Genomic DNA, 17,888 nt, shown 5'->3' with positions numbered 1-17,888 from the left:
TGTTTCCCCAGCCACTCTGGGCGGCTCCCAATCGAATATTAAAAACACAATACAGTGGTACCTCTGGTTGCGAATGGGATCCGTTCCGGAGCCCCGTTAGCAACCTGAAAGGTCCGTATCCTGAAGCGCTGAGCATGTGTGATTCGGCGCTTCTGTGCATGCGTGTGACATCATTTTGCATGCATGCGCAAATTGCCGAACCCGGAAGTAACCCATTCCGGTACTTCCGGGTTCAGAACGTTCGTATCCCGTGATGAACACAACATGAAGCTATCATAACCAGAGGTACAACTGTACAGCATGAAACATGAAAAACTTCCCTAAACAGGGCTGCTTTCAGATGTCTTTTGAAAGTAGGATAGTTGCTTATCGCCTTGACATCTGGTGGGAGGGCCTTCCACAGGGCAGGTGCCACCACTGTGAAGGTCCTCTGCCTGGTTCCCTGTAACTTTGCTTCTCGCAGGGAGGGAACCACCAGAAGACCCTTGGGAGAGAGACCCCAGTGTCCGGGGTGGAGACACTCCTTCAGGTCTACTGGGCCAAGGCCATTGAGGGCTTTCAGGGTCAGCACCAACACTTTGAATTGTGCTCAGAAATGCAATGACAGCTTGGAATCTAGGAAGTGCCTCCCAGACTCCATGCCTCTCCATTCTAGAAGATTGCCAGAACAAGCTGTCTTACCTAATTTTTGGACCTGAGAAGCACCAGCCCACAGATAATGCACTTTTTAACAAATTATTAAATTTTATTAAATTTTCAAATTTACATTTCAAATTAAACAACTTTTATTATTCCATACATTCATTGACTTCCCTCCCTCCCCTTCCAGGATTCATTTAACTTATCCACCATTCCTACATATTCTATTATATCTATCATAATTTAATTTCCCTATCTTACATCAGTTCACAATATGTTACATTATTGAGTTACTTTAATACTGCCAGTGTTTTTAACTGTGCACAATTATTTTCATTATACTCAACAGAAAGATTCCACTCCTATCTAAATACCTGTTCTTGTTCTCTTATTCTACTTGTTAGGTCTGCTATTCTGCATATTCTGTCATCTTCAGTTGCCAATTCTCTTTCTTTTGTGTCAATCAAAATTTTGTGTTTAATTTGTGGCTTTCCCCCCTCCCAGACAAATTTAGAAATATCCCTTTTCCATTCCTTGAGACAACTTGGTTTGTCAATAATCGGGATCGATTGAAATAAAAGCAGCATTTTGGGGTGCACATTCATTTTGATAGCTGAAATTCTCCTTAGTAGGGAAAGTTTAATCCTTCCCTAAGTCTCTTTTAAAATCTCTTTCCATAGTTTAATGTCAAGATTCCTCACCGTCGACCAGGCCCCTAGATATTTCACTTTCTTAACTATTTTCAGGCCACTCTCCATTTCCACAGGTAACGCATCTTATCTGGGTTCAGCTTCAGTTTATTAGCCGTCTTCCATCCCCGCTTTCAGGCACCCAAACAGTAATTGTACAGCTGTTCCTGATGCAGATGAAATGGAGAGAGAGGATTTGCCCTGTCCTCTGTATTTATCTTTGTACAGGTACTTGCTGTGTTTTTGAAAGTGCAAAAATACGAGCTCCTGCCATTTGATTAGTGTCACTGCACCAGACGTGAAGGTGGCATCATTCCAGTGGCAGAGGCTTAAAAGATTATCCAATTCTAAGCATCTCTTAAGGATTGGCTTTAAGGCAGGGTGGAATATGATGCATTGAGAAGAAGGTGTTAATTAACACATTAAGAGTCCTAGCATGGGCCAGGATCCAGGCCCTTGTGCAACTTGCTCTGTAGGCTTAACTACCTTTTGGACGTCTTTCTCTTGTGCCTCTGCAGAAGTACAGCATAATCTCATCACACGCATGTTACTTGCGCAAATGCAACTACACGCATTTCGCTCTTGCAGCAGCAGCCTTCCCAACTTAGGGGAGGAAGCGACCAAGGGAGGAGGGCAGGCAGGCAGGCAGGCAGGGTGAGAAGAAACCCCACCTGTCTTGGCTGCTCAAGGGGTTTGAAACAGAGCTGGTGCTTCTACCTGCCTCTCTTCCTGTCTGCCTCTGTTCCCTCCCGCATCTGAGGAAGTTGGGGTTTCTTCTTTCTCCGGCAGTGGTGGCACAGAGAGGTCCACCATGCAGGGCTTTCCCTCTTGCCAGCCAGCAGCCTTTGGCTTTGAGCAATGTGGTGTATGGGCACTGCCTCTGGAAGAGAGCCCTCACTTTTAGTAGTAGTAGTAGTAGTAGTAGTGGTAATTTAAACCCTGACCATCTGGCTGGCTTTCCCCAGCCACTCTAGGCAACTTCCAACAAAATATTAAAATACAATAATTCATCAAATATTAAAAGCTTCCCTAAACAGGGCTGCCTTCAGATGTCTTCTAAATGTCCAATAATTGTTTATTTCTTTGACATCTGAAGGGAGGGCATTCCACAGGGCGGGCGCCACCACTGAGAAGGCCCTCTGCCTGGTTCCCTGTAACTTCGCTTCTCGCATGGAGGGAACTGCCAGAAAGCCCTCGGAGCTGGACCTCAGTGTCCTGGCAGAACGATGTTGGTGGAGACACTCCTTCAGCTATACTGGACTGAGGCCGTTTAGGGCTATCAAGGTCAGCACCAACACTTTGAATTGTGCTCAGAAACGTACTGGGAGCCAATGTAGGTCTTTCAGGACCGGTGTTGTGTGGTCTCATCAGCCGCTCCCAATCACCCGTCTAGCTGCCGCATTCTGGATTAGTTGTAGTTTCTGGGTCACCTTGAAAGGTAGCCCCACGTAGAGTGCATGGCAGTAGTCCAAGAAGGAGACAACTAGAGCATGCACCACTGGCAAGACAGTCCACGGGCAGGTAGGGTCTCAGCCTGCGTACCAGATGAAGCTGTGATCATAGATTCTGGTCCATGAAAGCTTATGCTGTAACAACTGAAGTCACTATAAGATTCTTTTTTGCTGGAAGTTGCAGCTTGGAACAGTAGCACTCCCCTCCTGCAACACCACGTGAAATGGAAGAGAGTTTTCTGGGGATAGTGGGGTGGGGTTTGCACTTGAAAGGTGAAAAGTAGAACAGCTTGTGTGTGTGTGTGTGTGTGTGTGCATATGCACATGCATAAACGCACGCGCACACACACGTTCTTGCAGGTACACACTGCATTCAGACTCCAGGACATAAATGGAGTGGGCTCTTGGGAGCCTGGCCACACAAGGTTTGATGAGCTTTTCTTCCCAGGCCTCCGTGGAGCCATGGCTTTTGCGCTGGCCATTCGGGACACGGCCACCTATGCGCGGCAGATGATGTTCAGTACAACGCTTCTCATCGTCTTCTTTACTGTCTGGGTGTTTGGAGGTGGCACCACGCCTATGCTGTCGTGCCTTCATATCAGGTGAGTGTCAGCGTGAGTCTTGTGCTGTTGCCTTAGCTAAGGAATCCTGCTGTGATCTGTACAATGTATCATGTATGGCGGGGATGTGATAAAATGAAAAATTTCTGGAGTAATATTTATGAAGAATAAAAAAATATGTTTAAAATAACATTTGAGAAAAGGCCAGAAGCGTTCCTTCTAGGTATAGTGACAAAAGACATTCCCAATGATAAGAAAAAAATATTCCTATACACGACGGCTGCCGCTAGGGTTTTAGTGGCAAAAAATGGAAGGGAGATATAGTCCCATCAGTAGCGGATTGGCAAATTAAATTTTGTGAGTTTATTGAATTAGCCAAAATGATGGCAGCAATCAGATTACAGTCTAAGCAAAAACTAAGGGAAGAATGGGAATGTGTAGAGGAGTATAAGGCAAAACATTGTTCCAAAAGAATCTTACTGATATGCTTAGATTGATGTTTCCAAAGTTAGGATAAAAGTTGGAAAAGTTTATATGGGTTTTTATATAAAGTATATTGCTTTAACACAATATTAAAATAATATTAAATTAAATAATGCTAAGCACGGGGGGAGGGAAGTCACAGGGATATAAAGGGGGGAAATGTACAGTGATACAGTGGAACCTTGGGTTAAGGCAGGGATCCGTTCTGGAGGCCACGCCACAACCCAAAAATGACACACATCGAAGCGCTGTGCATGTGCGAAGTGCAATTTAGCACTTCTGCGCATGTGCAAGTGGCGAACCCGGAAGTAACCTGTTCTGGTACTTCCGTGTTTGCCGCGAAGGTTTGCCAAAGCAGATGCAAGTGGAGGCGGATGCAGAACAAGGTTTGACTGTATAATATATATTTACAGAATGTAAGTAAGAAACGTTAAAAGGTGTTCTTTTTTGTTGAATGTAATACTGTAAGAAATAAAGGAAAAAAGGGAGGGGGGAAAGGGAAACCTGCTGTGCAGCTTGTCATCCAGGTGGTTCATTTATCACAGGCTTGAGCAGGTAAATGTCCACTCTCCCCCTTTCACTTTTCCTGCCTCCCACCCATCAAACCGCTACTGCCCTCAGGTTTCTATGGGTCCCTGAGGCCACTAAGTATGAGTTCTATGTTGCTTTTCACTTATTTCATTTACAGCTTTTTCCTCCTTTTTTTTTTGATACCTGGCGAGATCTCATGTGCAGAGAAACCGTTACCTTGGTCTGTAGGTGGCCCCATTTTGCTGCTCAAGCGCTGGGTGCTCACGTTCGGTTTTGGAAGAAATAATAAACGCCACAATTCATTAATAAGTGGCCTAACAAATAATTGCAGTTTGTTTAAATGGTGCTGAGATTCCAGATGAGGAACTTTTTTCAGAAACTTGTAACAGTGTTTATAGCCAGGTGGGTCACATAAAATGAGAAATCTAGAACAAAACTTCTTAGCCTTTATTTTCAAATCGTATCAGAGACTTTTCATCTCGGTAAACATAGTTCAGGTTGTGCATGTTTGTGTTTGAAAAGCTACTGTGCCTCTACAGCCTGTAATCATTTGTAGGGGTGAAAACCAGGAAGCCAACTGAAGGAAGAGGAACCCTTCCCGTCACATTTCCCCGCTCTCTTCCTTTTATTTCCTTTCATAACAATTGAATCTGAGGGCCCGTCTTTCTGAAGTAAGAAAGAGTGTTAAGCAGGAACTTAATGATGGGGAAAGTGTCGTTTTGGCCACTGGGTGTTTCCTTGGTCACATGACTTAATGAGAGGGATAAAATCAGTGGCCAGATACAGTTGGGTTAACTTAAAAATCCAAGACTGCAGTGCTTGACGTACATAGCCTAGCAGGGAGTAAGTCCTGTTGAACTTAGTGGGACTTCATTTACTAAGTTATTCTATGCCTCCCTCCTACAAAACAATAGGGTGGTCCACAGCAACATGAAAACTTAAAAGGACACTGGAGCAGGCATGCGTAGGACTGCAGGGCAGGTGTAATTTGTTATGGACATTTCATAATGCAATTTATTTTTTTAAAACAGTAGTTTGATTTTTGTGTGAGAAAAAGGTGGTTTCCCTCTTCCTTCCCTCTTTCCTTCCTTCCTTCCTTCCTTTCTACCATGCACCCTTCCTGCCATGGGCAAGTGCTGTGGGCTTGTGTTTTTAGCTTTTAAGCCCCACATCCGGGCAGTGAGAGGCCTTGTAGATGAAGCCCACAGGAGAACTTGAGTAATTGTTTCCTCTTCTCCACAGGGTTGGTGTGGATGCAGATCAAGAGAACATGGTAGGTGACTGTGCTCTTTTTTCCTACCTCTAACACAGGGGTGTCCGTGGTGGATATCCTCACATTTGTTGTGATGGCATCTTGGTTAATTTCCTCATGCAAACAATTTCTTATTTCTGTATGCAAAATGGTTTAGCGTTCTGTTTCTGCAGCAACCTTGCAGAGTGGCAACTGCCTTCAAGGCACCTCACAGCTGAGTAGATGCTTGAGCTCTGTGGCAAGCACATCTTCTGAAATAACATGCCAGGGGGATAATTGTGGGCAGGGAGAACCAGTCCTAAGCAGACGGGGAGGGTCTGTTGGTTCTTCCCTGCAGATTAAAAGCACCGGCATGCAAACCCAAGACTAGAGACTGTACAGAATTTGAGCCAGAAGCTTCTTGGAAGGATGGGTGCCGTTTCGGGACCTAAGGCCAAAATGAAGAAGAGGAAGAGCAGAGCCAGCTCTCCTTGTTCTCCCTCTGTAGGCCCTGCCCTTCCTTGCCTGCCCACAATCACATGAAAGAGTATGTGAAAGCAGCTTTGGAAACTCCCACTGTTCCAGGCGCATTTTGCGACAGGGAATTTCATTATCGCAAGCAGTTTCTGACCACTGCACCTGAGATTTCAGATTAAAGGAGTGGAAGGAGGACTTTTTTTCTGCCTCCCCACTTCCAGCTACTCTAAAGATTGGAGAAGAAACCCTCTTAAGAACATTGGGGGTGGGTGGGCAGGGGAAGGACTGGACCATGTGAAAAATGAACATAAGATTTTAGCTGCAGTTCATTCATTTTCAGCTTTGTGTTCCTGTTATGAAAAAGCATGCCCAGACACTCAGTTGCAGCGCCCATAACCTAGGTTTAAGCCGCCATTTAGCTCCTAGCTTTCATATCTCTGTTTCTAACACTGCATGAAAGCACCATTTCAGTGCCTCGACATTCTGGAACCCCAGACATTTCAAACTGCCAGAAATTAGGACAGAATTCAGCATGGCCTTGCAGCAAAAGGGGATGGCAGGAAGAGGGAAGTTTCTGTATGTGGTTCACGTCACTGAAAAGGCTCACAAGCCTCTGAGACTGAGGCTTTGCCAGGCTGTCGCAGGCAGCAAAGTTTCTTTTCCTTGCCAAATGCCTTGTTTGGAGTGTGATTCTTGTGAACCAAAATACTGTAATTGTGCCTCTTGGATTTGTTTCAGGGAGTGCCGGAAAATGAGAGGAGAAGTACCAAAGCAGAGAGCGCTTGGTTATTCCGGCTGTGGTACAACTTCGACCATAAGTATCCTTAAGAGAAACAAAAACTGGTTCTCCTCCTCCTTTTACTAGGAGGCCAATATCTGCCTCTGTCCATGATGGGGGAAGAGAGCCAGAGTGATAAATCTCTCATACTTTCAGTTATTTAACTGAGTCAGCCAGCTTTTTTGCCATATCATTTTTTTATTCATTTTAAAATAATACAGTAATAGTTGCCATTACATTTTCTCTTCTTGTACATTTTGGCTTTTTAATGCCGTGACTTCAACCCTCCTTATGATTTCCTAACCTTCATTACTGATTTCTATACTTCACAACGTTATCACTGTTAAAAATCATAACGCTTAAATTTATCACTAAAATTACACATTACAATGACTTTTAAATTTTAACTTGCAAAGCTTCCTGCAATCCTACCAACATATTCAATTGAATGCAATTATCTTTCAAATAATCTGCAAATTTAGTCCAATCTTTGATGAACTTCTGGTCCCGCTGTTCTCGGATCCTTCCCATGAGTCACCCAGCTATTTTAGCCTCTGGAGGTGTATATGTTTTCCAAAGGTATAGTTTGTCTCACAGGCTGCCCCCTGGAACAGTGGTTCCCATTTTACTAGTTACTGCAGACCCCCAGTTTTTCAAAAGCCAAGCCATGGACCCCCTGCTTTTCAAAACGCTGATATCTCTGTGGCAGTTTTTGTTATGTGAATGGAGCCACTGTACCTTCCAGCTTGTCCTAGTGCCAAACCGGGCCATGCATCTTCCGTGCCACACTAGTCACATGACCTGCACGAGAACATGGTGCCCCCAAAACAGGCGCTTTTGGGCCCTGCAATCTCATGCTCACAGGGGAGCATGGCCCCCCAACAAAGGATGTCCTGGACAGTTGACGGATATGTGCCATGGACCGCAGTGGCACTAGTATAAAACTGATACCACTTAGCAGCGAATGTTTCAAAGTTGTGGAACAAAAACAACAACCTATTACAGTACTGAAGTGTGAAATAATCTCTTCCCCCCCCCCCTTGCTTTCTCGGGACGTTGGAAAACCAGTTTTCAGAAAGTGAAACTGATGAAACTTTTTACTACCACTTAGTGAACAATTAGGTAGGGCTACTAAAGGCCTGGGGGGGTGCAGGTGGCGCTGTAGGTTAAACCACAGAGCCTAGGGCTTGCTGATCAGAAGGTCGGTGGTTCGTATCCCCACGACAGGGTGAGCTCCTCTTGCTCGGTCCCAGCTCCTGCCCACCTAGCAGCTCAAAAGCACATCAAAGTGCAAGTAGATAAATAGGTACTGCTCCGGCGGGAAGGTAAACGGCGTTTCCGTGCGCTGCTCTGGTTCGCCAGAAGCGGCTTAGTCATGCTGGCCACATGACCCGGAAGCTGGACGCCGGTTCCCTCGGCTAGTAAAGCGACCCCAGAGTCGGACACGTCTGGACCTAACGGTCAGGGTTCCCTTTACCTTTACTAAAGGCCTGATAAAATTACTTTGCTCTGATCCTGGGTAGCCAGTTAGCCGTTGTTGCCCATCTGAACTACTTGCTCGTGTGTCGCTTTTGTGAAGAAGTTTGCCTGTAAAGTAAGACCTTAGTGCCATCTGTGGGCATGAGCTGAACATGAAAGAATGGCAACTCTGGAACGCATTCCTACTTGAAACTCATCCAGCTGCCTCTCTGTGTATTTTCATGATTATGTTGTATGCATTTCTTGGTGCATGCATGCAGTGGGATTTAATAGGTTTTTGTTAATATCCGTGGCTTCAATGAAGGTCCTGTGTGAGTGCCTGGAGGTGGTTGGAGGATGGATGGCGGCTAACAGATTGAGGTTGAATTCTGACAAGACAGGAGTCCTGTTGTGGGTGGGCAGGTGTGGGGGACTCCCTGGTCCTGAATGGAGCAACTGTGCCCCTGAAGGACCAGGTGCGCAGCCTGGGGAGTCATTTTGGACCCATGGAGGCGCAGGTCTGTTCTGTGTCCAGGGCAGCTTCATCTGGTATGTGGGATTAGACCCTCCCTGCCCAGAGCAGTGCATGCTCTGGTTATCTCCCACTTGGACTACTGCAAAGTGCTCTACGTGGGGCTACCTTGGAAGGTGACCTGAAAACTGCAACTAATCCAGAATGTGGCAGCCAGACGGGGGCTGGGAGTGGCCGCCAAGACCACATAACACCGGTCCTGAGAGACCTGCATTGGCTCCCAGGACATTTCCGGGCACAATTCAAAGTGTTGTCACTGACCCAGGGGCGTCGTAGGGTGGGCGTAACATTTTGGCGCGTGGGGGTGACTTGTGGCGGCCCCTCCCACCACTCCCACGCGCCGCCGCTCCCTCCGTCACCCCGGGAGCAGCAGCGCTGCACGGACGGGGTGCTCGCTCGGCCGAGCGAGCACCCCGTTCCTGCAGCGCTGCTCCTCCCTGGGTGACCGGTGGGGAGTGGTGGGAGGGGCCGCCGCAAGTCACCCCCACGCACCGCCGCTCGCTCCGTCACCGTGGGAGCAGCAGCAGCGCACAGTGTGTGCGGTGCTGCTGCTCCCGGGGCGACGGAACGAACGGCGGCACGTGGGGTGACAAGCGGCGGCCCCTCCCATCACTCCCCACGCACCGTCGCGCTGCTCCCTGCCCGCTGTGCTCAGGGAGCGGAGCCCGGGGCGAAAGGACAGGGGCAGGCCCGCTGGCCCAACCCCTCTCCTTTCCCCGGGACGGCTCCGCTCACGGAGCGCAGCGGGAGAGGGGCGGGCCAACTGGCGCACGGAGCGACGCCCCGCCCCCATGGGTGCCACTGGGCTTGCCGCCCCCAGCAGCCCGGTGGCTAGCGACGCCCCTGCACTGACCTTGAAAGCCCTCAACGGCCTCGGCCCAGTAGACCTGAAGGAGCATCTCCACCCCCATTGTTCAGCCCAGACACTGAGGTCCAGCTCCAAGGGCATGGCAGTTCCCTCCATGCGAGAAGCGAAGTTACAGGGAACCAGGCAGAGGGCATTCTCGGTGGTGGCCCTGCCCTGTGGAACACCCTCCCACCAGATGTCCAAGAAATAAACAACTATGTGACTTTTAGAAGACACCTGAAGCCAGCCCTGTTTAAGGAAGCTTTTAATAACTGGTGTTTTAATGTATTTTTAATCTTTTTGGAAGCCACCCAGAGTGACTGGGGAAATCCAGCCAGATGGGTGGGGTATAAATAAATATATTATTATTATTATTATTATTATTATTATTATTATTATTACCCATGAAGTGCTCTCACTGAAGTGTTTTGTGCCTTAATAACACCCTTCAGTTACCTGAAGCCCCTCCTGACGCACAGTGGTCCTCCTCTAACGACGACGCTCCCGAGCTGCTGCGGCCCCATTGCCAGATGCCTGACTAGCCCTCAGGCTTATGAGGTACATGCAGAACCTCCCAGAATGACCATGGAATCCTTTCTGTGTATGTTGTGTTTGGAGCAGCTTTTTCCACCAGGTGCTGTGATTGCTTTTCAGTTTCCAAATCAGACTGGCTTCTGTCTTTTATCTAATTATCATATGCCACTTTCTTACTCAAAATCATGCTCAGAGCAGCTCCAAACAGCATCAGAAAAGTGCAATAAACATATATAGCAACATTTCAAGATAATCCACTACTAACATAATGCAGTAGGAAGCCATATACCATACTTTCCCAAGTATAAGACTATGTTTTTGTATTCAAAAATCTTGTTCAAAATTTGGGGTCGTCTTATACATGGGTAGTGCATTGTGGGGACGTGGGATTGGTTGCTGCCACGACTTGGAGATTGCTATTGGTGGCTGCGGTAAGGGCTGGTGTTAATTTGCAGTCACTGCGGCAATTGGGTGGGCAATTTGCTGCTTTTGATGGTGAGGGGACAGAGGGTAGCTTGCTTTGTTGATGCGTGTGAGCAGCACTGTCACACTGGCCACCCCCCCAAAAAAAAGCTCAACAACTCTGGGCAATCCCCCCCCAGTTTCTTAATTTTTTCTCCCCCAGAATAGGGGGGCGTCTTATAAATGGGGGTGTTATACACGGAAAAATATGGTAAATATTGCTTGGTCAGTCAAAGTCCATGCATACCTTCATCATGTTCCCAATAGACCGCCCTTTATTGGCATTCTTAAGCATCTGATACTTCTGCACTTGGCAGTTTGATTTTGGTAATGGCCTTTGGGAGACCTGTTTGCCTCTGTGAAATTGTTGAATATTATGGGAGTCAAAGAAGATATATTCTGTGGTGTTTTATGAATGCAGATGGACTTAATTTTTAAGCAGTATTGTTGTGGAGCAGGTATTTAGCCCCATTTTACAGGTATAAGTGAGGCAGGGGAGAAAGGATGACTACTCAGGTGGGATTGGGACCCAATTGTTCTGGGTCTGAGTCTCGTGGAACATGCCTAGGTTGCAAAACCTTCATATCCTGCTTGGAACATGGGTACCTTGTAGAAAATCGCAGTCATAAAATAAAACCTTTCCAATATTATGCCAGTCAGACATCTTGGGCAGCAGGGATAGGTATCAATTGCTGAATATTAGCCGCTTGGTAAAATAGCTCTTTTCTTTTACTCAGAATCAAGAGCAGCTGAAAGACGATGATTCAGACCTTATTTTGAACGACGGAGACATCAGTTTGACCTATGGGGATTCCACCGTGAACACAGATTCTTTGACATCTGGTGCATCTCGAAGGGTGGCGGGGAATGGTTCTGAGGACACCCTGGACCAGGAGCTTGGGTTTGGGGACCATGAACTTGTCATAAGGGGCACACGCCTCGTTCTCCCCATGGATGATTCAGAGCCCCCCTCAAATGTAGTAGACAATGCCAGACATGGCCCAGCATGAGATCTGCTGGTAACAAGGTGATAAAAAAAACACAAAAAACCCATACGATCATGAAGAAAAATGTACTACCTACAACAAAAAAACTACTGCATGTCTCAGAATGTCTAAGCTGTATAAATATTACTTATTTATATGGTGTTAGGAGAATATAACTACCCATATGAGACAACTTGTGAAGAGCAACTTCTTAATTTTCTTAAGTTAAACTCATGGACTATACTGTGTAGCATTGGAACTGTTTTAGAACAAATTTCTGTTATTTGGGGGGGGGGGGCTGCTGCCAAGATCTTCCCTCCCAACTTTGTGTCAAGTAGCCTGCTTTTCTTTTGCAATTTCCCATCACTTACCTGAGAGTAGGAAGGTGGTGGTGGCATCTTGGGTTGCGTTTTGCTGCGTCTATCTCAGGTGGCAAGCAGGTGGTTGTGGCTGCCTTCCTTTAGTGGATGGCAGCTCTCTGTAGCACTGCTATAGGGTTTGTTAGAACAGACCTTGATATAATGATGGCCTGCGTGCTAAATCTGCCACCAGCCAATAAGAAGCTGTGATGGGAATTAGAGCGCTTGGATGAAACGGCCAAGTAGCAAATCGTGTGTGGCTTGTTGACAGGAGCCACTTGCAGCTCTCTTCCAGTTGTGACAGGTGCTTCTCATAATAAGGCTCCAGCAAGTTCTTTAGGATTTGTGCTTGGACTAAAGGTGGGCATTTGTTTTCTTTTTGAGTTTAAATTTCTCTCTTGCCTTATTCCATAGGGCCAGGGGCAGGTTCTGAGTTACGAAGTGGGCAAAGTTTGGTTTTTCACATAGAGAATTAAGCAGTGTTTCTAGATCAGTTAACAGCTGTCCAAAGCCATTGCTGGCTCCCTTTCTAAGCTTGCAACTGAGTGGCTGTGCCTTTCAGCTATGTCAAAAAATTTCTTCTTGCTGCATTAGCTGCCAAGAAGACCAGTTGATGTGAAATAGTCTGGTACAGTTCCACACCATATCATGGAGTTCAGCTGTGTGACAGAACATGCAGTGGTTTAAGACTCTTAGGTGTGGGTTTTCAAAAGAGGCAGTTTAGGTTATTAAGTAGTACCGAAAGGGAGTTGTCTGTCCATCCATCCTGTATAGTTGCACTTTGGTTTGGTCACTTTTTTGCATGCTTATGTGACTATAAAAAACCACAACCTTTGGTTTTTGTTCTTGTGTCTCTTTCATGTTAAATGAGAAATATATTTGTGAGCTGCCATAAATTCTTTGTTTTTGTTTTGCCTGAGGAAGAGCACTGAACAACTTGCTGATATTGCACTGGGTGTATTCAGCCTCATCCTGCCATGATATTTTTTTTATTAAGCCTTTTGTTTGTTTTTTACTTGGTGAGGTGGGAAGCCAAGATTTCTGAATGCCATGTTTTCTTCAGAGAAAGCAGTTGCCGTATCAAACCTTTCAATGTACAGCTCTTATTTCTGCCCCTTTTCTCAGAGTGCTATAGGGCTGTACAAACTTAACACTGTGCTTTGTTAACACAAAAGTGTGATCACCCTGAAAAAAAGAACAGAATCCGGTTTTGATTTGTTTGAACATCATTCCATTTAACAACAGTACAAAGAAAAGAGAGAAAGAGAGAAGCTGGAGAGAAGCAAAGGCAGCCCCTTAAGGCAGCAGATTCCCTAACTCGGTTGCAGCAGGATGTTGGGAAAGGTGTGGCGAGTCAGGTACCTACTATCCTATATGGTGGATGTGCCCCATAGCACAAGGTTTATGGAAGAAAGGCACCTGCAGCAGGACTATCTACTCCAGTAGAGAGTGTGTGGCACATGTTCACACCTGCAAGAGAGCTTGGCTTCTTAGGGGTGCCAGCTGGACTTCTTGTATTTATAAGAATCGGGGGCCTTTGACTTTGATCAGTGGGTGATTGTTCCCATCTTTTCCAGCACTGAGCAGAAATGGAGGAAACAAGTGCAAAAGTACCAGGAAGTGGAGTTCTTACAATACAGCCAAGAAACCAAGATAGCTTCTCTTTCTTTCTTCCCAAACTTTTTTTTATGTTCTCAGGTCTGAATGTCATGCCTTAAGTATGCTTCCATGCAGTTCCCTGTGATTTGTTTCCTTTCTAAGAGTGAGCATTCTGGCTGCAGCCAGCCATAGAGGTCATTCATGCAAGCCCCATTGAAACGAAGGGAAATTTTTCAAGAACAACCCTGATTCATGTTCTTCTCCTCCTCCTCCAGCTTGCGCAATAGAAGTAGGACCTCCACTGCACCTAAAAAATTAATAAATGCATATTTCCATTGTTATCATAGGAATTCGTTGTTGAGTACTGATACATCCTCCCCCCCCCCGCTATGCAGGAATTCCATGAAGTGTGTGTGTGTGTGTGTGTGTGTGTGTGTGTGTGTTTATATGATGTCTGTATCTTAAAAGTTTGATGTTAAAACACTAATAGGGGAAATGTTCATGAGTTGAGATTTTTACATCACCTGCACATTAATGATTTCCTTTGTTTAAGCTTTTCCAAACAAAAGACAATGACCTCTTATCCCCCTCTTATTAAATCTTCTGTAAACTGGAATAACCAGTAATCATATTGACAAAAATATCCCCGTCTGATACTGTGGAATGTTGTGAAACAAACCTCCTTGACAAATCTGCTTCTAGTCCACAGGGTGTCACTGCATTCCTCACCTGCTTCTTACCAGAACAGGGAGAGTGCGTGTGCTGCTTGGTGCCCCCTTAGACCTTGAGCAGGTGAACTTTTTTTGTAGGCAATAATACCAGAGGGAAATAATTCTAAGGCTCGCATTGGCCGCCTCCCTTTTCTGTCTTTCCATTGCAGAAAGTAGCACATGTTGCAGTGTTGCATTGCTATGTCTGTGCCAGAGGGCTGGAGAGGGGCTACTGGTAGCAGACTCAGTGAGATCTTGATGCAGGTGAATCCAGTAAAGTGAAACACTCCTGCTAAAATGTTAAAAAGAAATAAATGCACACACTTCAGTGCCACGATAAATAAACCGTATTCAATAAATAAACCCAGCCAGATAGGCAGGATGTAAACAATAAATTATTATTATTATAGATTAATATAGATGTTTAAATACAGTAATAAATAAAATGATAGATCCAGATATGATAAGCAACAAACTATGCATAAGATCATTCAGACAGATAAGATAAATGACTGGATTTACTGTGACAAATCATGGAGAAATGTTTTGCATCACTGAGGAAGTCCCACATGGTTGGAACACATTTTGGTCTTGGCACAATTGTTTGTCACAAGAGTGGGTTGATCAGGCATCGATTGGATATATCAGTATATTTATTAATCCCTTGACTTTATTTGAATACATTTTATCTCTCGTATTAAAGCTTGCATACTTCTTTCTAACATTTCCGGAGTAGCAAGTTTTATTCTTTTGACCTTTACCCAGTTCATTGTTCTGTGTCTTGCTTTGGAGGTTAGGACCCCATGCACCCTGTTTCCAATATAGCGTCCCATCATTCTTTACTGTCTCACTGGGAAGAGAAGGATGAAGTGCGTTCACTAGCCAAAGTCTTCCTCCCTTTTGCAGAAAAGGGTGGAAAAATGTTCCCTCTTTGTTGTTGATAGCAGTCATGGAAAGTTCCCATTACCCTGTAAGGTGGGAGCAAAGTTGCAAGTTGTCATTTGTTGAAGTGGGTGCTTGGGAAGAATATAGGTACCCTGGCACAAGTGATATATTCATGCTCAGAGTGGGGCATGAACAGCAGGCACAAATATCCCTGCCATGCTCCAGAGGAGACACATATGGGACTCTTTCAGTCTCAATTTCCAAAATGGTGGCAATTGAATGTACTTAATTTATGGGTGAGAGAGGATCGGTTGCCAGCATTGCTTCTGTAACTTAAAACAAAATAAAAAAATCCTTCCAGTAGCACCTTAGAGACCAACTAAGTTTGTTCTTGGTAAGAGCTTTTGTATGCATGCACACTTCTTCAGATACAGATTTTGTTTTATTTTATTTATTTTGTTTCGACTACGGCAGACTACAACACGGTTACCTACCTGTTCTGTAACTTAGTTATGAAGTAAGGATTTGTAGTAATCCACATAAATTTTGTGGGTTGCTGTGCTGGCCAGGATCCCCTGCCCTCGATTTCCCTTTGCCCAGACTGAGCATCTCTGCATGTTTATGTCAACAGGGTGCTGTAAGTTCCAGATTTCTGATGCTTATTAGATGAATATTCTGTTTTCGTCAGGGTGATTGTTTTGATCCCAGATTTTATTGCATGTGAATAATAAAGAGAATTTTTTAACAGAACTGGTTAAAGACATATACTGAAATTGCCCAAGGTTCACCCAGGATTTGCCAGAAATAACTAATATTTTGTATTGACTAATTTATTTGATGTTAACGTAGTACATTATTTGTGCTTAATATCTCCAGGGGTCGTTGCACCCCTCCCCCACCCCCCATCCTTAATGACCTCAAATACAGCTGTGGGAACTTATTACTGTATTTTCACCGCACAAGACGCACCTGAACATAAGACGCACCTAGTTTTTAGAGGAGGAAAGGGGGAAATCCCTGTTTTTTTGAGGATCAGCTCAAAGTTGTGCAGCTTCTTTTGCAAAGAGGAAAAGCCCCGTTTTTATGGGGTTCAACTCACAGTTTTGCAGCTTCTTTAGGAAAGGAAAGGGAGCCATTTCTACAGTTTCCAGACAGATAATCTAATCAGCCAGTCACATATCGCTGGGGAAACAAACAGCCTCCCTCTGCAGAACATTCAACAATGGAGGCCTGGGCAAGGGGGCGGGGCTGGAAAGGGAGCCAGCGATCGACCACACATTCCTTGCAAGTTGGCTGTCTTTCCTTCCCCCCTCCCGGGCAGCCTCCTTTACCGCTAGCGTCCCTTATCTCTCTCCCGATCTCTTGCTGATCAGCTGCTTCGAGGCTTCCTTTCAACACCCCCTTCTCTCTTTGTAAAAAAAAAAAAAAAAAAAACATGATCTGCTTTTGGCCCCTGGGCAATTCAGCTTCAGGGACCATGCATTCGCTCCATAAGATGCACAGACATTTCCCCCTTACTTTTTAGGAGGAAAAAAGTGCGTCTTATGGAGCGAATAATACGGTACCTCCCAGGTCCAGGTATGGACCCTGATAGGCAGTGTCTAGTGACACAGGAGCATAATCCTTGATAAAAGGGTTAAGAAACCTCTTCCTTTGGAGCTGTCTTTTCTCTGAACAGAATGGACACATTTCTCTGCATCAAATGACACTGTAGGTCAAGTTCTGGTTTATTCTACTTACTGTTGGAATTGTGTGTTGGAATTTCATGGTACTATTAACTGCTATAGTTGTGGTGTTCTTGTAATTATATTCTGAAGCATAATTGCACCTTTTTTGGTTTATGACGACTAAATCTTTGATTGTTCCCTGCACTGTGAAAGGAAAAAAGAATCATGGGGCTATAAAAAATAAGTTTGTTTCTTTGGATTTTGTGTCTCTTTGTGTTCCTTGTAACAACTTATAATTCCACACTTATTTTGCATATTTTGTGATTTTTCAATCTTTGCTAGGGTTTTATCACCAAAGAGTACTTGTCCTAAACCTGGATCTTGCTATCTATGGAATTCTTCATTGTATTATACCTAGCTTTTTATCTTTTAACCAAAATACAAAAAACAACAAGTATTCACTCTGACTGATCCGAGCACTTTGTCCACATCCTTGAGCCTTACTAACTGTAACTCATTCAACATAGCAGGAGTAGACACCTTCTTGAGATTCATCTGCTGTAACAGCATAATCAAGGTCCCAGTGGATGCAAGCAGTTTTATCGTCAAAGAGCTTCGCAAACAAGTCACAGGGCATGACTTGGTCCCACCACCTCCTTTGGGCCAGACTAAAAGGCTCTGCACCATCTGGCAAAAGCTGCTGCGGAGCCGGGGGTGGCAAGCCAAGTGACACCCCCGGGGGTGGGGCGTCGCTCCATGCGCATGATGTCTGCCTGGGCCAGCGAGGAAGGCTTTCCCCCTTTCAGCGGCTTTTTTTGCCACTGGGCTCCCTGGCCTGAGTGGAGCCTGGGAATGGAGCCCTCCTCGCTGGCCCGCCCCTCTTCATTCCTTGCCCTAAGCTCTGCAGTATACCAGGGAGCCAGGCCGGCTCTCCAAGCAGGAGCAATCATAGAATAGAATAGAATAGAATAGAATAGAATAGAATAGAATAGAATAGAATAGAATAGAAT

General features: G+C 45.3%; 1 protein-coding gene across 1 annotated transcript in view; it reads left to right on the top strand.

Moving 5' to 3' along the window:
- The window catches only part of SLC9A6 (solute carrier family 9 member A6), a 46,415-nt gene extending 33,563 nt beyond the window's left edge, over positions 1 to 12,852 (top strand). Inside the window, exons 12-16 of the mRNA XM_033137415.1 lie at positions 3,228 to 3,381; positions 5,596 to 5,626; positions 6,800 to 6,879; positions 10,129 to 10,234; positions 11,410 to 12,852. Of these exons, the coding sequence (XP_032993306.1) occupies positions 3,228 to 3,381; positions 5,596 to 5,626; positions 6,800 to 6,879; positions 10,129 to 10,234; positions 11,410 to 11,682 (644 nt within the window). The 3' untranslated portion in view covers positions 11,683 to 12,852. The remainder of the gene's footprint in view (positions 1 to 3,227; positions 3,382 to 5,595; positions 5,627 to 6,799; positions 6,880 to 10,128; positions 10,235 to 11,409) is intronic.
- Positions 12,853 to 17,888: the final 5,036 nt, after the last annotated feature.

The sequence above is a fragment of the Lacerta agilis genome, chromosome Z (assembly GCF_009819535.1).
Source record: "Lacerta agilis isolate rLacAgi1 chromosome Z, rLacAgi1.pri, whole genome shotgun sequence".
In the NCBI taxonomy this organism is placed as follows: domain Eukaryota; kingdom Metazoa; phylum Chordata; class Lepidosauria; order Squamata; family Lacertidae; genus Lacerta; species Lacerta agilis.
The sequence above is the reverse complement of the archived record's forward strand: the minus strand, read 5'-3'. Positions and strand labels throughout refer to the sequence as shown.